At 41.7% G+C, this 20748-nt stretch overlaps 2 protein-coding genes across 2 annotated transcripts; one reads left to right on the forward strand and one right to left on the reverse strand.

Annotated features, from left to right (window-relative positions):
- Window positions 1-640: 640 nt before the first annotated feature.
- Window positions 641-8282, reverse strand: LOC134659864 (modular serine protease-like). Its single transcript, XM_063515573.1, has 7 exons — window positions 8090-8282; window positions 6672-6857; window positions 5737-5925; window positions 4432-4587; window positions 3116-3228; window positions 1269-1445; window positions 641-667 (listed from the first exon to the last, which is right to left on the reverse strand). Exons 1-7 carry the CDS (start codon window positions 8280-8282, stop codon window positions 641-643), a joined length of 1041 nt encoding a protein of 346 aa, XP_063371643.1.
- Window positions 8283-12375: 4093 nt separating this feature from the next.
- On the forward strand, window positions 12376-20499 carry LOC134659865 (chymotrypsin-like protease CTRL-1). The gene is made up of 7 exons (XM_063515574.1): window positions 12376-12422; window positions 13051-13215; window positions 14077-14186; window positions 14917-15084; window positions 15308-15464; window positions 17908-18079; window positions 20343-20499. Exons 1-7 carry the CDS (start codon window positions 12392-12394, stop codon window positions 20497-20499), a joined length of 960 nt encoding a protein of 319 aa, XP_063371644.1. The 5' UTR covers window positions 12376-12391.
- The last annotated feature ends 249 nt before the right edge of the window (window positions 20500-20748 follow it).

Here is a 20748-nt window from a genome sequence, read left to right on the forward strand (position 1 = left end):
CTCTAAGGGACGCAGCCATGCGGTAGAATGAGATAGCAATATCACTTGCTCCCTCTAACGCATAAATGCGTCCCTTGGAGTGGCCGGCGCTGGCCCATCGTGTAGAGGAGCCAATAGAAGTGGTCTACGCGTGCCTCCGTGAGGGACAAAACATATAAATTCGGCCAATCATAGCATCGCATTGCGACGCTATGATTGGTCGAATTTATTTGTTATGGTGGGCAACAAATAAATTCGACCAATCATCCATACTAATTTATGGTGGGGAATAAAGAAAAATATGAGACTGTGACAAGGACAAACAATACGCTGCTACTCCTACTGAAAGATACATAAGACTATCCCGTTCTGTCAGTTATCCCCACCACTCATGCCCAATCCAGTTTAATACTAGATTCATGTCAAAAACACTTGGTCATCCGTAAGGGCACAGACAAGACATCCTCTAGATGTCTAGACTGAGCATAGTAGCGCTACCCCCTCTGCCAGAAATATACGGTAATTTTACTCCACTTTCGAGTCAAAGTGTGTTTGTGTGACGTCCGTGTGTTTGAACGGACCAATCACGGCACGGGACTCGCTCACCTCGTCCCCCGCACCCCAGTATTTTTGGCAGCATCGGTTTCATGAAATAATTGCTCTAAACTCCGTCTAGAGGATTTCTAGTCTAGTCAAGGGTAAAACTTATTGTAGAAATTTATTGAGGGCGCCACTTCCTACGTAACTTACATTTTATGTTGCACCATACAGAAATATAAGTAAAGAAAGAGTGGTAACTCCATGCCGTCCATGTCCATACATTAGTTTTCTTACCAAAACGCGAGTTATTTCGTAGTCGACATCTAACGTCAAGTAGCGGACATTATCAGTACTGCTAGTTGACAATAGATGTCGCGGCGACCGAAAACTGATGTATGCAGTTACCACTCTTTCTTTACTTATATTTCTCTATGGTCATAGAGAAAAAAATACATAGATTGCTCACTCCATACATCAGTTTTAGTACCAAAAAGACTATTAGCATCTAGCATCGAGTAGCGGAACTGTCAGTACTGCTACTTGACAATAGATGTAGCACCGACCGGAAAGTCTTATGCTGTTGAGATAAGAGTTTCCGGTCGGTGCTACATCTATTGTCAAGTAGCAGTACTGATAGTTCCGCTACTCGATGCTAGATGTAGACACTGAAATTAATAGTCTGAACTGATGTATGGAGTGAGCACTCTTGTCTTATTATATTTCTCTATGCTATGGTGGCATGAACCAACCTTGCCAATGTTTCCTGGCCGCAGCTGTTCCTCATCGAACGTCACGCTCAAGTCCACGCAGGCCGGACGCACGTGGTAAGTGAACGTCACCGCAGTCTTCAACGTCACCAGCGCGATGTCGCTCTGGAAATGGTTTTCGGCGCCGCGGAAGTACGGCGAGACCTTTATGCTGCTGATCTGCGCAGAAATAGGAATGTTTTTTTTTTAATATTATAAATGGGCTTACTCATGGCCATAGACTAGCCAGGCGAAGACGTGGCCTACGATGGAGCGAGCCTGCCCAGAAGGTGCCTGTTCACCCTTGATTTGAAGGTTGCCGGGTTATATGGGCTCGGAAATATAGACGCCGGCAAGGAATTCCATTCCTTGGCAGTGCGCATAAGAAACGAGGAAGCAAAGCGCTTCGTTTTATGATGTTCGTGGTTTTTTTTTACGAATAACTTAACTTATTAGTTTGTTGCTGGTCCCATATTGGGATACCCTCCTCCAATTGAGGGGAGATTTAAATCTTCTCGAGGCAGAGCAATAGAGTTTTACTTTGTCGCGACATCTATTGTCAAGTAGTTCCACTACTTGGCACTACGAAATCTCGTGTTTTGGTAAGACAACGGATGTATGGAAGTTAAGAGCCCATCAACGTGCACACTAGCGCCACTGCTAAATAATCGTGATTAAGTATTTAAATTTAACGAAAGATATTTAAAAAAGGGGGCCGCTGCGTACTGTATCTTCTAGTATATCTTCTGTATCAAACTAGTTTCTATGTTGCTGGATTCGTCAATTTATGCGTCCAAAGTTAAAACGGCCGTTTTTGTTTTAAGTTCATAGATTGACGAATCCAGCAACATAGAAACTAGTTTGATGTATTCAAAAGGTAAAGATACAGGTAAAGATACAGTACGTAGCGGTCCCCTTTTTTTAAATATCTTTCGTTAAATTTAAATATTTACGATTATTTAGCAGTGGCGCTAGTGTGCATCTTGATGGGATCTTAGAGATGGGCATCATTCGAATAAACTTTTATCGGAATAATCATTCGAATAAACAATAATTCACGACTTTTTTATACGCGGATGATTCATTCGCGAATAATTCATCCGCGGATGATTCATTCGCGAATAATTCATCCGCGGATGAATCATTCGAACACTTTTCAAATGACGAATGATTTATTCGTTATTTAATTCGAATAAATCCACGAAGAATATTTAAGTTTTTTGGCTTATTCCATTCAAATAAACAACACGAATAATAGCACGTTTCATATGCCTTGTTCTTTTACTGTATATTTGTTCAGAAGTTAAAGATTGTTAAGAGTTCAAAGCTAAGCCCAGGTAGTATAATAAAAAAAGGACTGGCGTGAACAATGAATTACTCACACACAAAGTTAGTAACTTTCTGGCCTGACCTAGAAAGAGATAGCTTTATAATAAAAGAGTGAGAACACCAAATTTTCTTAGCAGTTATTTGCTTCAGAGCGAATCTCACAACGCATTTATATTTACAGTTACTATTTAGGTAGTTGCATTGCACATTACAGTTGCCAATCTTTCTAAACCGTGAAAAGTTAATAAGGTATTCGAATAAACAAATTATTCGTGGCAATTCATTCGACGAATAAATTATTCGCGGATAAATTATTCGACGAATAATTTATTCAAATAAGAATAATCATCCGACATTTTTATTCGTCATTCGCGATAAATTTTGTTATTCTTATTCGTTATTCGTCATTCGAATAAATTTTGCCCATCTCTGGAGAGTGTTAAGATCATCTTAACACTCTTTCTTTAATTATATTTCTCTACGGTTTATACCTAAGTAGGGTATTGGCATTTGGCACTCACATCTGTCTTCTGTCCATCACCATGGTCATCCCACCACGGCCGATAGACCTTGACAGCCACGGCGTACGAGGTCGGCTTAACTAATGTAGAGTCGCGCCAGAAGCAATGCGCCGCTGTTGACAAAACTGTGATCAAAAGGGACTCTAGCCAAGAAGACAATCGCTTTTAGAGTCTGTTCGGAAAGAGAGAGTCATGGAATGTATTGGGTTCCGTACATTCCACGACTCTTCTCTTTCCGCACAGATTCTACGCTCCGTCATAGAGAAAAAAATACATAGATTGCTCACTCCATACATCAGTTTTAGTACCAAAAAGACTATTAGCATCTAGCATCGAGTAGCGGAACTATCAGTACTGCTACTTGACAATAGATGTAGCACCGACCGGAAAGTCTTATGCTGTTCAGATAAGAGTTTCCGGTCGGTGCTACATCTATTGTCAAGTAGCAGTACTGATAGTTCCGCTACTCGATGCTAGATGTAGACACTGAAATTAATAGTCTGAACTGATGTATGGAGTGAGCACTCTTGTCTTATTATATTTCTCTATGGCTTCCGTAGCGATCGAAACGCAATTGTCACTTTCGCAGTGTATGGAAGTGTGATTGAGAGACACAAAGTGTTTCGTTGTCGTAGCGATAGCGATTGTCACCTTGGCTAGGCCGGCAGGGGCGCTAGCCAAAGTGACAATCGTTTTTATGGAAATATTCAGGTGACTTTTCGCAGTTTTCGTAGCATCTGTCGTACCGAAACATTTTTTTCATTTGGTTTGGCCGCGTTCGTCAGAACGATTGTCATTTTATTTTTAATGATATATGAGGCAAACGAGCAGACGGATCGCCTGATGGTAAGCGATTGCCGTCGCCCATAGACACCCGCAACACCAGAAGGGTTGTAAGTGCGTTGCCGGCATTTAAGATTGGGGTACGCTCTATCCTAGGTTTTAAGGTTGTATCGGTCCGGAAATACCGCAGGCGACATCGACAGTTCATTCCACAGTTTAGCTGTGAGCCAAGTTTCTGTGGAAACGCACAGTTAAGGACTGCCAACCATCTACCTAAGTGGTGAAAATGGAAATGTTGTCGCGTAGGTAGTAAAAAAAAACCAAAGACCTTCAAGTACCTATATGATGATACTTATGTATATGATGATGATTTGTATATACATATATCATGTTCTTTGTCATATTGGTGAGGAATAAAGAATATTTGTATTGTATTGTATCTACCATTGCCTGTTAATTGTCCATCGGTGGACCTTATGCCTTTTGTAATAAGGAGCACCGATAGACAGTTAAGTGTTGCTGTTAGTACTTGCCTGATATAACGACGGTGGCGGAGACAAGCGTGCCTCCGCATAACTGCCTGTAGGGGGTCACAGTCTTGTCGTACACGCTGGCGTGCCAAGGCACCTCTCTGGCCCCACTCACACTTCTTCGTAGTCGCATTCCCTGGGGCGGTAGCGTTCCACATTCTGAGTACAATCAAAAGCTTTTAACCTTTTCGACGCCGTGTCAAACACAAAAGCTGTCACGCTGACGCCACGTCACCGAAGTGTCAAAACTGAAATTTAACTTTATGCATGCACGTGGGTCTATGTTGCTCTGTGATATTGATATGTGACCGCGATTAATCGGTCTTTGGCGTTGAACCTACGGTGCGGATATATCGGTCATTGGCGTCCAAAAGGTTAATGGTTTTTATGTCTTGGTCGCTTAAGATAAAGATTAGATAAGGTAAACGTACTAGTGCTCGACATGCTAATGCCCAATAGATGGCACCCTGCTGTCACCTCTATTGACAATGACTTAAGTTTCAAAATGACATGTACGGGACCGCGTCGAGCACCAATACGTTTACCTTACCTACTCTAAACAAGGAGAATTTTAGTTGTTGTACCCACGAGGTGTCGGCAGCCCGTGTTGATCGAAGACCCACAGTGATTGTACTGGACGAATTGGATATATGGACTAGACGTTCGGGGAATCAGACATACGAAGTCAGGACATTCAGGGAATTCAACATTCGGGCATCGGACATTCGTGGAATAATTGCGGGGCATTGACTATATCTCAGGACTGGCCTTACGTGCACTAAAAATGATACTAGTTCAGCGGTGTCACTCACGAATTCGAGCCCATTGTGTAGTCTAAAGCCCTTGCTACACGGTCGCCGACAAGCCTTCTAACCGTCTGTCCTTGGTCTGACCTTGGTCAGTTTTGGTCAAATTTTGTTGGAAACAACTGTCTACACGGTCCGTCCAGACCAAGGCCACGCGGTCTGAGGGGCTTGTCGGCGACCGTGTAGCAAGGGCTTAACGCAACTAGATGCGACCATCACGCGGCCGCGCGCGCGTGATGCGAAATCATCAACCAATCGCGTTGCAGCATTTTCACACCGCTGTACCTACTGGCCCCATTCATGCTCTATTCTTATTGCCCGTAATAAGGCTAGTCCTGAGATATATACCTACTTGACTTGACGTCCGAGGAATCAGACATACCGGTACTGGATACTGGACATTTGGGGAATTGGACATTCGAGGCCAGAATGGCTGAATTAAGTAGTTATATAACCAGGCCTTTGAGGGCTAGGCGCCGGTAGGCGGGTGTTCATCACTTACCTATTCGACAAGTAGCGATATAATCCCAACTGCCATCTATACAATGCATGGCCCGCAGCGCGTCCTGCACGAAACCTGCTTTACATTTAGGTAGGACTCGCTGTCCGCTCGACACGAAGTTTGGACATATCGGTGATTCCATGCAGTTGTAGGTTACGCTTGGGTGCGAGGGCATCGCACATTTAGAGTCTGCAAATGAAGGAGAATGAATCGAGGCTGCAAATCATAAAGAGGCTGGCCCGCGATTGTCATGGTTTTTGATTTGTTGGATTTGTGCCCGTCCCGACCCCGAATACTTAGCAGAATAACTATTAAAACCTTGGAAATTTTCCGCAAAGTTACCTAAAGAATACTCACGCTAGCTGGGCCTCCCGTAGACAACATGCCAATCGCTAACGACCCGCAGCGAACGAAACGCTGTCACTGTCACACTATATGGAAGAGTGGCGAGTGGATTCGATGGTGAAGCGATAGCGATTGTCATCTTGGCTAGGCCGCCAGGCCCGTGCTGAGGCGTCCGACATGTCATTTTCTATCACGGCTGATCGGTGATCACGTGGTGCTTCCCATAGAAAACGAAGCGCCGGAAGCTCCGGCCCGGCCCCGACCTGGTCTAGCGTGACAGCGTGAGTCATCCTTAAAGGATAGATGTAATAACCCCTTTGCTCAGCGGGCAATAGAGCAAAGGAGTTACAGGTTACAGAGATATATGCCACCACCACACTTCGTTATACTTATTTGGTTTTTGGTACGACTCCGAACCCCCTTTTACGGGGTTTTAAAGACGTTTACCTAACGTTTCATGTCAAAAATAATTAAACATTTTGTAGGTATTTTTTTATTTAAATTGTTTATTTCTTTGACTTCTGGGGCGGCGAAAATTATTGGCCCGGGGCGCCAAATTTAAAAATACGCCCCATGGCAAAGGGGAGTACCTAGCTTGCAGCTCGGGAAGTCATCAGAAGTCCATCTGCCGCCCACGCAGCGAGGATGCTGCCCGTTGAGACTGTAGCCAGACGGGCAAGAGTAGAGGAGGGTAAAGTCGGCTAAGTCGGCGCGGAGCTCGATGGCTACGATGCTGTAGCTCCCGATGCGAGGGTAGGGTGGAAGCTGGCAGGTGCCTCTGGCAAATTTACAACAGGTATATAGTTCCCGATCGATATTTCAATTTTGATTGCGGCATAAACAAGACCGAAAGTGATCCCGTAAGAAGAGCTTGGCGAACAGTTTTGTGCGGAGCTTTAAAAAGGTTCGGTATCGGTATTATTTAAGCTGGAAACAAATTATCGGACGTGGCTGACGGACGTCAGATAACAAGATGGTGCCTGTTGTATATATAGTTTCGAGCGGGTGATGGGAGTAGAAGTGAAACACCTTATGTGTGCTAGTATAAGAACATTCTGAACGTTTATTCTCTAAATGCCTATTGTTTTATACACGTTAGGTTGCGCTGACACAAGTATAAGCAATATGCGTTTATGTCGCAGTAAACCAAAGCGTTACTGCTAAACACTAAAAGTGTCACACAGTGTCTCACAGCCGCGACTTATAGGTATCTAGATAATGAATATACACTGAACTGTGCAAACTATCGGAGGTAAGCCGTGGACGTAACCTTGAGCCTTCGGACATCCGACAGAAATCTGGCGCGCTGGATGTTCCTGACTGCACACTTTTATGTCGCGCGCGTCAGCCGCGTCCGTCAGCCGCGTCCGATAATTTGTTTCCAGCTTTAAGGTACCTCTGTGCCTGTTATGTAGGTACTTAATTAGGAAGCCAACGGACAGACGAGCCGCCTAATGGGAAGCAATCATCACCGCTCATGGACATAAGCAACATCAGAGGAGCCACACGCGTGTGCGTTGCCAACCTTGAGAACCCTAATAAATACCTGCCTTCTTGAAGAACCATAACCTTGTGGGTTTTTAACCATTTGAACGTCATGCAGTGTGCGGCGCGTCATCGTGCACCTTGTTGGAATGCACGAAGCGTTAGTTGACGTCATTGGCGGTCAATAAATGAAAACTTGGGCGTTTTTTTTGTTGTCCCAAACACTTTTTTTTCTAATTTGGTTTTTTTTATGTTATTTCTACTCAGAATCCCGAGCTCTTTCTATCCTAATAGGAGAAAAAAAGTGTCCTAAGGTTTTTATTTCCATTCCGTCACCATTTTTCATAGACTTTGTATGGTGGTCGCGTAATGGAAAGATCGAAAAATGTATGGAAATTTTGGGACACTTTTTTTCTCCTATTAGGATAGAAAGAGCTCGTGATTCTGAGTAGAAATAACATAAAAAATCCCAAATTTAAAAAAAAAGTGTTTGGGACAACAACAAAAAAAAACGCCCACTTACGGGACGCCATTTTGTGCAGCGATCGCGTAGTAGCAGTACTGCGGCCACCGCCCGCAGGCTTCAGGGCAGAGCCCCTCGTGTTCCTGAGACCAGGGCTGAGAGCACTGGAGGATAAGTTCAAGAAACCCCCTGCAAACGAGGCATCAGTGTTCATTTCAGTTTCAGACATTCGTCCGCCATTTTGGTCCGCCATATTATCATTTTTAGGGTTCCGTACCCAAAGGGTAAAAACGGGACCCTATTACTAAGACTCCGCTGTCCGTCCGTCCGTCCGTCCGTCCGTCCACCTGTCACCAGGCTGTATCTCACGAACCGTGATAGCTAGACAGTTGAAATTTTCTGTTGCCGCTATAACAACATGCAAATACTAAAAATAGAATAAAATAAAGATTTAAGCGGGGCTCCCATACAACAAACGTGATTTTTGACCGAAGTTAAGCAACGTCGGGCGGGGTCAGTACTTGGATGGGTGACCATTTTTTTGGGTGTTTTGCTCTATTTTTGTTGATGGTGCGGAACCCTCCGTGCGCGAGTCCGACTCGCACTTGGCCGGTTTTTGACTGGCTAATAGGCATTGAAGGCACGGACCCATTGTTAGTTGCAATATAATATATTTTTGTTATTGTTGTTGTTGTTATTGTTGTTGTTGTGTTGTTGTTGTTGTATTGTTGTTGTATGTTGTGTCTCATGTAGACGTTTTGGTGTTATACTGTAAGTTTACATTGAAATAAAAGAAATTAAATTTATTATGAAATTAAGTGAGACTTACACAGAGATGTTGTTTGCAACACTCAATGATAATGTAACTGAAAGAATGTTGTACCGTACGGAGTAACAAGATAGTAAAAATGATAAAGGATGACTCACGCTAGAACGGTCCCGGTCCGGGCCGAGACGTCCCACACTTCGTTTTCTATGACGGGTGATCGGTGATCACGCGATGCTTCCTGTAGAAAACTGAAGTGTCAGACGCCTAAGCCCGGACCCGGACCGTTTGAAAATTTAAACTTAAAGTAGTTTAATTCTTAGATTATTGCTTATATTCACTTATTCACGATGAAAACGCTACAAAACTTACAAATAAGAAACACTAGAAGATACATCTTAATAAATACTGACTAATTTAATTAATTATGGCTGAAGAGACGCTTGACGAACTCTTGACGTACTTATACAAATAAGAGACAAGTTATATAATAAAAACTGTTGATCTTTGTTATATAGCTAGCGACCCGCTCGCCGCACGGGTTAACAAATTATACATAAACCTTCCTCTTGAATCAGTCTATCTATTGAAAAAAACCGCATCAAAATCCGTTGCGTAGTTTTAAAGATAGACGGACAGCGAGAAGCGACTTTGTTTTATACTACGAGGGGCGTTCAATATATAATGAGAATGAGATGTAAACTCTTTAAATATTAGGAAAGTAAATACTGGCCGGTAAAGCTAATCTACCTAGCTGATTGCCATGAAAAAAAAAAAACTAACTGTTTTTTGTTTAAAAAAAAATACGGCGATTTCTTTGCGATGCAATTGAGTACGTTAGCGAAAATGGAGAAAATTGAACTGCGCGCCGTTATCAAATACTTGTGTTTGAAAAAATTTTCTACGGACCAAGTCGATTTAGATTTACGGGACACTTTAAGGTCTAATGCTCCTCCGTATTCGACAGTCGCACGTTGGTGCGCCGAATTTAGACGTGGAAGAACATCGACCATGGATGACCCCCGCTCCGGACGCCCTACTACAGCAGTAACTGAAGAAATTGTGAAAAAAGTCGAAAACTTAGTTTTGGCGGATCGTCATGTCACGGTTCGTTTTATTGCTGAAAATGTAAAGATTTCAACGGGGAGCGTGCATAATATTTTACATGAACGCTTGGGTATGAAAAAGGTATCAGCGCGTTGGGTACCCAGAATGCTTACTGACACGCAAAAACAAACTAGAGTCGCGATTTGTCAAGAAGGTTTGGACCTGATACAGCAAGACAGGGAACTTTTTTTGGCTCGATTTATAACAATGGACGAAACATGGCTCCATCATTACGACCCTGAAACGAAACCGCAGTCTATGACATGGAAAAGGCCATCATCTCCAACTCCGAAGAAATTCAAGGTGGGCCCATCTGCCGGTAAGGTCATGGGCTCTGTTTTTTGGGATGGTAAAGGGGTCGTAATGATTGAGTATCTCGAGTATGGAGCCACTATTACGGGCACTTTATATGCCAAACAAATAGCAACATTGCGCAATGAGATCCGTGAAAAACGGCGAGGTAAACTCTCGAAAATTGTGTTGTTCCATCAGGACAATGCACCGGCACACAAGTCCGCCGTTGCAATGGCTGCAATACGTGATGCTGGGTTCGATATCCTTAAGCATCCTCCGTATTCACTAGACCTCGCCCCTAGTGATTTTTAGCTATTTCCGAGATTGAAGGAATACCTGAGAGGCAAGAAATTTGAAGACGACGACGCGGTAGTCGCTGCAGTACAGGATTTTTTAAGTACTCAAGATGAAACCTTTTTTAGAAATGGAATTTTAAGTTTAGAAAAAAGATATACTAAGTGTATTATGCTAAAAGGTGACTATGTCGAAAAATAAAATAATATTTAATAAAAGTTGTATATAACATACTCATTCTCACTTTTTATTGAACGCCCCTCGTATGTAGGTAGTGATTTTATACTAATTTATTTATTTAACCTTTATTGCACAAAAGAAAAACTTACAGTTAAAAAGGCCGACTTAATGCCATGAGGCACTCTCTACCAGTCAACCTTTAGGCAAAGCAGAGAGATTTCTTTGTGTGATGAGCAAGATATTTAATTGTTCCCGAGTCATGGGTGTTCTCTATGTATTTGTATATTATACATATATATGTAGGTATGTAGTTCTCTGAGTACTCACAACACAAGGCTTAATAGTCAATTTGTGTAAGATTATGTTCTATAATATTTATTTATTTGTTTATCATGTCTTAAACCAACAGTTGGGCTAGTTGTTGACAAGGAATAAGATTATTTGTAGATGAAAAGTCTTTATTTTTACGTGTCTCTGGTGAAATATGTTATTGAAGATTTTTCCTGTGCAATAAATGTGTGAGTTCTTCTAATTGTTATATTTACCTTTTAATAAATTCGTAAACAAACGGCAAACACATAATATATATATTATAGTTATAGGTATACAATGTTATATGTTTGTTTATATTTAATATTAAACAATAATAAAACGAAAACAAAAACAGTAAAAAGACGAATAAATAACTTATGTACTAAATACACCTATGAATAATACTAAATTAAAACTAACAACCCTAAATAATATATCTAAAATAAAACAAGGAATAAAAAAAAAACTACTGAAAGAGGCCTCCCCGCGCTACCCCTGGCGCAAAAGTGCACATCACACTCGCAGCGTTACCGCGTTGAATTGCGATGGAAAGGTATACAATAAATAGCTGAAATCTATATTTAATATTTATTTTAAATAAAGGAGTTATTATGTTTTCGCCGATTTTCAGTTTTTTTGCTGCTATTATGAGAGAGACAGGGAAAATAAAGAATTGATCTAGAAATCCCTAATATACCTATATACCTACTGACGTACCTACTTTTTACTTACAGTCAAAGAATTTAATCCGACCCATATCTTACTAGTTAGTTTTTTTAAACTATTTTTTTAGGGTTACGTACCCAAAGGGTAAAAACGGGACCCTATTACTAAGACTCCTCTGTCCGTCTGCCCGTCCGTCTGTCTGTCCGTCACCAGGCTGTATCTCATGAACCGTGATAGCTAGACAGTTAAAGTTTTCACAGATGATGTATTTCTGTTGCCGCTATAACAACAAATACTAAAAACCGGCCAAGTGTGAGTCGGACTCGCGCACGGAGGGTTCCGCACCATCAACAAAATATAGAGCAAAAAAATAGTGTTTGTTGTATGGGAGCCCCCCTTAAATATTTATTTTATTTTATTTTTAGTATTTGTTGTTATAGCGACAACAGAGATACATCATTTGTGAAAATTTCAACTGTCTAGCTATCGCGGTTCATGAGATACAGCCTGGTGACAGACGGACGGACAGCGAAGTCTTAGTAATAGGGTCCCGTTTTTTACCCTTTGGGTACGGAACCCTAAAAAGTACGGAACCCCTCGGTGGGCGAGTCAGTCTCGCAGGTCCGGTTTTTTTACAAAATCAGGTTTATTTTTGTACCTATGCTATGCATAATCTTTAAGGTCAACTAGTGCGTCGGGCCATGTAGCCGGGGAAGCACGGATCATATTCGTAAACAAGGAAAATGATACAGAAACTAGTTTTTGTGCTAACAGGTTAGTACTTACACTTAGTAGTATTGTCTAAAGTCTATTTTTTTATTCGGTAGACTGAAATGACAGTTAATAGTATGAAATGACATTTCATGTTCATACAATTAACTGTCATTTCAGTCTACGGAATAAAAAAATAGACTTTAGATTTAAATATGATCTTATATAAACGGAGTATAAAGATTAGATAGGCTGTTCGCAAGTCACATAGGATAGGTGCTTTCCAATTTCCAAACAACTTCAGCTAGGGAATGATTGCTGCCCTATTACTTATATTTTCACCACTGTTCTCTCTTTATTGTTCTAAAACTGATAAGAGTAAATTGCATTTTATCCACAAGAGGGGCAAAGTAATTTGATGTAAATTTTGAGTGGTTTTCTTATTATGCCGCTCGGGTACCTATATTTAGCCAATTTTCTGAAATTTCCAAATAGGTAGGTAGTTCCTATTTATTGTCTATGTTTACCTCAGTGTGGCTACCACCAGTTTGGCACTGACATATAGGCTATCGAGAACGTAACTTTTACTTTCTATGCATTTTTATGTGAGAAGTATAGAAAGTTAATTACGTAGACATTAGCGTATATATGTCAGTTTTGACACTGTCAGTGACTCATGGTACGGGTACAGGACTGATGTTAGCTGAAGCCGACATCAAGGCATACAGCGACGTGGACTACCAAGCCGACGGGGCCCAGCACTTGAGATGGGCTGTGGAGGTCTACGATTATTCCCACGGAGAACGACACCACAAGTGTGGGGGGTCGCTTGTCACACCTACAGCAGTTATATCAGGTAATACCGACCCGCCCCGGCTTTGCACGGGTTAACAATTTATACATAAACCTTCCTCTTGAATCACTCTATCTATTAAAAAAAACCGCATCAAAATCCGTTGCGTAGTTTTAAAGATCTAAGCATACGTAGGGACAGACAGCGGGAAGCGACTTTGTTTTATTAGGAATTAGCGACCCGCCCGGCTTTGCACTGGTTAACAAACTATACATAAACCTTCCTCTTGAATCACTCTATCTATTTAAGAAAACCGCATCAAAATCCGTTGCGTAGTTTTAAAGATCTAAGCATACATAGAGACAGACAGCGGGAAAAGCGTCTTTATTATGTAGTGCAGTGGTTCCTAACCTGGGGGTAATTACCCCCGTGGGGGTAAAACTGGTATTTTACGGGGGTAATAAGTTAACCTAATATATCAATACAACAAACGTACACGTTTTATTTTTTTATTAACATTGGGAGGAGGGGTAAAATCGGGTTTCCTATAGTTAGTCAAAGGGGTGGCCGGACTGAAAAGGTTAGGAACCACTGAATTGTAGTGATATGTAGTGATGATTAAACGAACTTACCTGTAAGGTGATATTTTAAGTAAAGAAAGAGTGGTAACTCCATATATCGTTTTCTTAAAACCAAAACGCGAGTTATTTCGTAGTCGACATCTAACGTCAAGTACGAGTAGGTAGTGGAATTATCAGTAGGTACCGCTACTTGACACATGTCACAAATGTAAGAATAAATTTAAAAGTGGAAAAATTAACTGCCATCGGTGAACTCACGGCCTGTGGATCGATGCTCCAGCGCTCTGCCAACTGAGCCACCAAGCACCAAGCAACAAGACAGTATTTTATATTATATTTCTAGCGGCTCGGTGCTTCTGGGGCAAAGGGGAGCAGCTCCCCGCCTCCGGGTTCGAGGTGGCGAGGACCTACCAAGGGTTTGGTAATGTTTGGCAGATGGCGAAGAAGTCCAAAGTAAGATTATTTGAAAAAGTTTTTGGCAAAAATTTCAGTTTTGGTACAAGCTTTTATCGCTGACTGTACTTTTCTTACGACAGACAACTAATAATCATCGAGACAATTCTAAAAACCCCTAACACAATTCGGTTGCGTTGGTTCATCACAGAGTTCCTATGGCCACCTCCTGTCTCCATCATCAGATCAGCTCGATGGTACCATAATATTGCATTGTCACCCGACTTACATGTTTATGCAAAATTTCAGCTCAATCGGAAACCGGGAAGCGGATCAAATTTAACTTGCAAGATTCCATTACATAGTTACATACAGGTCGACCTAATAAACGCTTGTTAATAGAGCCTTTACCACCACCAAACCAAAGCGCATCGTGTCTGTTTGCTTGGCCCCCTCGAAAGGATGGGTGAAGATCGGGCAGCCAAAAGGGCCTACTTAGGTCGACCAACGGGACGCCGTCCTGTTGGTCATCCTAAATATCGTTGGACGGGCAAAGTGGAGGCAGATCTCCGTGAGCTCGGCGTCGGCGAAAGCTGGCGTGATACCGTTCTAGACCGAGCAAAGTGGCGTGCTCTTGTGTTGGAGGCCAAGACTCATTTTGGGTCATCGCGTCAGCCAAGTTAAGTAAGTAGTAGAGCCTTTACCAGCTGGTGTGGTGAAAAATTAGAATATAAGTAGGTAAAAGTTTTTAATATCAAAAAGATTTATTTTGTCAAATTTCTTATACCAGGTCCGCACAATCCACCTTCATCCGTCGTACCAGGACAGCGCAGGTCGGTACGCAAACGACATTGCAGTGCTGACGCTCACGGACCCGCTGCGCGGCGTGACGCCTATATGCGTCAGTTTCAACGAAGACCTGGAGAAAAGGCAGTTGACTGAAGGCAACTTCGGTCGGGTGAGTCGAGGATAACTCACGTAACTCACGTTACACCGGGCCGTGTCCGCTTCCGGAGCTTACTTTTCTATGACAGATGCCCGGTAATCACGTGATGCTTTATAGAAAACGAAGCTGCACTGCACGCCCAACTTGAGCGTCCACTCAGACCTTACACTAATTCCTACCTTTTGCACAAACCACGCTAGGCAATTTTACATATTTTTGTCGGTATGGTTTTCAGAACATGGGCACACTACAACTGGCCGGCTATGGGCTTCCCTCGCCACTGTTCACGGCTCTGGAGGTGCCCTATGTGTCGCGGGACCTCTGCGACCAGGGGGAGCCCTACTACAGGGAACAGCTCACGGACGACAAGATCTGCACTGGATTTAAACCAGGTAAAATCGTCGGCGTCCGTAAAGACAGCCATCCATCTTCCTCGCGTTGCCACGGCTGCGAGCCTGGGGTCCGCTTGGCAACTAATCCCATGAATTGGCGTGGGCGACTAGTTTTTACGAAAGCTACTGTCATCTGACCTTCCAACCCAGAGGGTAAACTAGGCCCGCATTGGGATTAGTCCGGTTTCCTCACCATGTTTCCGAGACAGCGTCGTGACAATATTTTCATCGGATTTTCTGAATTAGGTATAATTTTTAAGAAAAAAAAACCGACTTCTATGCGGCCCGGTGAAAGATTATTGTAGATGGTGCGCTATGTAGAAAAGGAAGCATTTCGTTTCTGTAAGGCTCGCAGTTCTAACCTAACCTAACCCACTTTTGTTCGGTTCTGTGAGGATAGCAGTTCAAACCTAACCTAACCCACTTAACGGCGCATGCGGTGCGGTGTACGGGAGTTTGAGCGGGAGGGGTTTGGCCTCATCATACTTTATACCTACATTTTATGGTAGGTAATCATAGTGGTTTATTTAGTTTAGGTATCATGGTGGTTTTCCAGGTTAAGGTCCGGGTCTGTGTCCGAGTCCGGGTCCGAGTCTGGGTCTAGTCCAGGTCCGAGTCCGAATCCGAGTCCAGGTCCGGGTCCGGGTCCGAACCGGATCCGGGTATGAGTCCGGATCTGGATCCGAGACCGGGTCCCAGTCCAAGTCAAAGTCGAAATTTGAAATCACCAAACATGTACTATGCGTCGTTGAAGAGTCTGTTCTGATCATCATCAGCAGTTCCAGTTCATCAAATGCGACAGTTTTTAATGTTAATGCTTTATTTTATGATGAAAATACAGAAAATTCTATACGTGTGCCTTTAAGATTTGAGGAGTTCCCTCGATTTCTCATGGATCCCATGTTCAGAACTTGAGCTTGACATAAATATGGCTTAAAAACCTAACTTGCTTAACAAACATAACGAAAAGAAAAAATCGCCAAACGCGAGCTATGCGTCGTTAAAGAGTTTCGTTCTGGTCATCATCAGCAGTTACACTTCCTCAAATGTTACTTTTTAAATGTATATGCTTGATTTGTTGATTAAAACACAACAATCACTATATGTATGCCTTTAAGATTTGAGGAGTTCCCTCGATTCCTTATGGATCTCATCATCAGAACTCGAGCTTGACAGAAATGTGGCTTAAAAACTAAACTTGCTTAACAAACATAACGAAGAGGACAAATCGCCAAACGTGAACTATGGGTCGTTGAAGAGTTCTGTTCTGATCATCATCAGCAGTTCCACTTCATCAAATGCGACAGTTTTTAATAAAAATGCTTGATTTTCTGATGAAAATACAAAAATCTCTATACGCACACCTTTAAGATTTGAGGAGTTCCCTCGATTCCTCATGGATCCCATCATCAGAACTCGAGCTTGACAAAAATGTGGCTTAAAAACTTAACTTGCTTAACAAACATAACGAAGAAGACAAATCGCCAAACGTGAACTATGCGTCGTTGAAGAGTTCTGTTCTGATCATCATCAGCAGTTCCACTTCATCAAATGTCACGTTTCTGAATGTATATGCTTGATTTGTTGATAAAAACACAAAAATCACTATATGTATGCCTTTAAGATTTGAGGAGTTCCCTCGATTCCTCATGGATCCCATCATCAGAACTGGGTTTTGACAAAAACGGGACCAATCTGTATGAATATACATACAATCAAAAAAAGAATTTTCAAAATCGGTCCAGTAATGACGGAGATATGGAGTAACAAACATAAAAAAAAAAAAAAAAAAAAATAAAAAAAATAAAAAAAAACATACAACCGAATTGATAACCTCCTCCTTTTAGATTTGGAAGTCGGTTAAAAATAGGTTTCGGGGATGATACCTAATAGCATCGGCGACACTAAATCCCACAGACTTTGCTGGTTCGGCCTATTTAGAAGAGGATCGGGCTGCCAACTTGCCAAGTGGGTGTAATTTGGTAAGACCGACTGGTGGTCGCCCGGTGGCTTGACCCAGATACCGCTGGGGAGCTATTATACAGCGTTGAAACGGCGCAGGATCGGGAAAATTGCAGGCGGTTTGGGTCGCTGAGCCACATTAGTTAGTTGAATTAGGTAAAAGCACGTAAAAGTCAAAGCCCCAATGGTGCTGCCAGTTAACGCTTCGCAGCTTGTCTGCAGTTTGAACAAGAACCGTACGAATAACGGTTACCGCTGAATGAATTTTACCGGTTAACTAAATAAATTTTAAAGTCACTCGCGTTAGCTGCTAGCTGGGTAACATTCGGAAGACCGCGCACTTCTAGATGCGATTAACCCATGACCGGGATAAGTGGCGTTCACGAAGAGAGGCCTATGCTCAGCAGTGCGCGATAGGAGGCTGAAATGATGATGATGACTACCTAGTTATTGTAGTAACATTAACACCTTCGTTTACCAGGTCCCGGCGACAGACCAGAGTCGCTGATCTGCCGAGGCGACCACGGCAGTGGCCTGGCGTTCTACAGCGGTACAGAGTGGAATGCTGTACCATACCTGCGTGGTGTAGCGTCCACACCCTTCCCTGCCCCTTCTGAACCTTATGGGACAATTAGCAGTTGTTCGACATACAAGTAAGTACTCGTAAACCCTCATAATAACCCAGAACCTATGGTCACGTATACATTGCGGTATCAGAGGAATTTCATTCCGCTAACGCTGTTGTGGAATTACAACCAGCTGTGATTGTATCGAGGGTCTACATTAGGGGATTCTTCAAAGAGTGTACATCTCTGTAGCATAGGTACCCTTCGTGGTGTCGCGTCCACACTCTTCCCTGCCCCTTTTGAACCTTATGGAACATATCCGTACCATGAAGTTATATTTTTTAAACTGGAGCGAGTTGTCACTTTTTTTGCCATACTAATTTGAACCTTATCACTGAGACAGAAAGTTGTTCGTACCAGACTAGAGAAAACGGTCCACTTGAGATAGAAAAACCCGAGCCCTGTGTCTCACTCGCACATGTTGCCAATGTTAAAAAGATACCATTGTGGTAGAAATTATATCATTAAACTACTGAATTTAATTACCTTCTTATACAATTTTAGTGTTATATTCAGATTACAGTTCTGATATATTTTAAGTAATTTGTAAATAATTATGATGCCAATATTATTAACTGATTAAACCAAGCGCATACACAGCAAAAAAAAACCTAAATTTTAGTATGGTAGGATTTGTAGTAACTTTAAATATTAATTGGTATCCCCAACTTGATGACATTTCTTCAAAACACGTGAATGCGAAATTTCTTAAAAATTGTGAAGAAATGTTATGTTAAAGGTTGTTGGAGTGAAATAATTGCTAATTGTGGAGTATTGTTTCACAAGAAAGCCACAATTATTACATTTTACTATAAAAATACAAGACAACATTGTCAAACTCATTAGGGTGACTATGATATGATGTCGGCACGTTGTGAATCGGTCTCACAGAATTGTTATTATTAACGTAGGTAATGTAAAAGTAAGTTTAACTTAATAGGTATGTCTTTATTTCGGCATGTTTAATTTAAGATTTGTTATAGAATACCTAATTGAAGGGATGTTTACAAAAACAACATAACTGATTAGAGCGGTTGTCATTTTTTTTAAGAACATGTTAATCGTTTCAGGTGTCAACCAGTGTAGTCAGTTATGTTGTTTTTGTAAACATCCCTTCAATTGCCAAAATTAAAAACCAAAGTGCTTAACTCCTTAAACATTACAGACTCTCATTTATACATAATATTTTGTTACGGAAAAGGTGTGTCAAACTGTTTATATATATGCAATCGATTCTTTATAGGTAGGACACATTTCCGTCAATAGAAAAAAGGCACCAACTTTAAAAAAAACGTCATATTTGCTAAACAGATCTTAAATGACGCTTACACTTAAAAAAAAGCTGAAGTGGACAAAAGGGAAGCCTACCTTTATGAACATACCATGAGTGAGTGCTAAAGAGGCCGACTACAAATGAAAGAAAAAACCCGACTACTTAAAATTTCACTTTATTTAGAAAATGTCACACCCTACTGATATATTTCATGTTATCCTAATATCCCACATACAGATGTCTTATGGTCACCCTAATTAGAACGAGATGCAGGGCTCTAGTTTGACTTCTCATGTGGACACACTTTTTGGTCAATGTACTCGATCCAGTTTATTAACTCTAAATCCGTGATCCGTACAGGCGGCGACGTACATAGTACCTAGTACCTATATAGTAGTTGTTCCACATAATAATATAGGTAGTATTAATATTAACTTTCCATGTCCATAGCGACAGTTTGATCCTTAAGAATGACACACGTTAGACCGGTCCGTGTCCGGGCCGGAGCTTCCGATGCTTTGTTTTCTACGGAAAGCATCACGTGATCACCTGTCATCTGTCATAGAAAAGCGCTGGAAGCTCCGGCCCGGACACGGCCCGGTCTGACGAGGCGGCAGTCTTTCATTTTTTTTAAACACAAATTGTAATTTCGTTAAGTGTCACACGAACCAAGCCGCCGCCATACAATCGATTTACTATAAGATAAGATAAGATAAAGTAAAAGATAGTTTATTTAAGTAGGCATAATTACAATGCGCTTATGAACGTCAAATAAAGCTACACCGGCTCCAACCCTACACCTCTGCCCCGAGAAGATTTAAATCCCCCCTCAATTGGAGGAGGGTATCCCAATTGGGACCAACAACAAACTCGGCGGGACACATCTTTAAAAAAAAATTACATCTTATAATTTTATGATACTGACTACATATGTATTAACAGTATAAGTGTCTTGGCTGTAGCGTAAACTTAGGTAAGTGTTTGCCTGAATAAAGAATGAAATGCCTTTTTTGACAGGTACGCTGCGTTCACGCGCGTTTCATCGCACCGACGGTTTTTGGAGCAACATCTACCCGGATTAGAGGATAAGTGTGCGCAGTACTACAGAACTAATAATGCTGACGGCAACGTCGAATGTAACTGTCATTGTAACAATAATGCAACTGGTACTTAAGTGTCTCTTTATTTTGAAGCAACACTTAGGAATAGAGGATAAAGATGACTCACGTGTAGGGTTTTTAGTATTTAGCATATCTACTTAATTCGTTTTTAAAGTTAAGGGTAGTTTGAAATTGAAGACTGTTATTGGTTGGGTATAAAAAGAAACGACACTTGACCGACGGGTCTCTTTGGTTGTTGAGTCGTGCTAACAAACTGTTGTCATTAAGATGAGATTATTGTGAATTGGAACAAGACAAGAAAA

Source organism: Cydia amplana, chromosome 25 (genome assembly GCF_948474715.1).
Source record: "Cydia amplana chromosome 25, ilCydAmpl1.1, whole genome shotgun sequence".
NCBI classification, from domain to species: domain Eukaryota; kingdom Metazoa; phylum Arthropoda; class Insecta; order Lepidoptera; family Tortricidae; genus Cydia; species Cydia amplana.

Coding starts and splice junctions, on each gene's coding strand:
- LOC134659864 (XM_063515573.1), bottom strand. CDS start 8,282: ATGGCGGACCAAAATGGCGGACGAATGTCTGAAACTGAAATGAACACT. Junction 6,858..8,089: donor GCTGCACAAAATGGCGTCCC/GTAAGTGGGCGT, acceptor AATTTGCCAGAG/GCACCTGCCAGCTTCCACCC. Junction 5,926..6,671: donor CTTCCCGAGCTGCAAGCTAG/GTACTCCCCTTT, acceptor CTTCATTTGCAG/ACTCTAAATGTGCGATGCCC.
- LOC134659865 (XM_063515574.1), top strand. CDS start 12,392: ATGATACAGAAACTAGTTTTTGTGCTAACAG. Junction 15,465..17,907: donor CTGCACTGGATTTAAACCAG/GTAAAATCGTCG, acceptor TTCGTTTACCAG/GTCCCGGCGACAGACCAGAG. Junction 18,080..20,342: donor AGCAGTTGTTCGACATACAA/GTAAGTACTCGT, acceptor CTTTTTTGACAG/GTACGCTGCGTTCACGCGCG.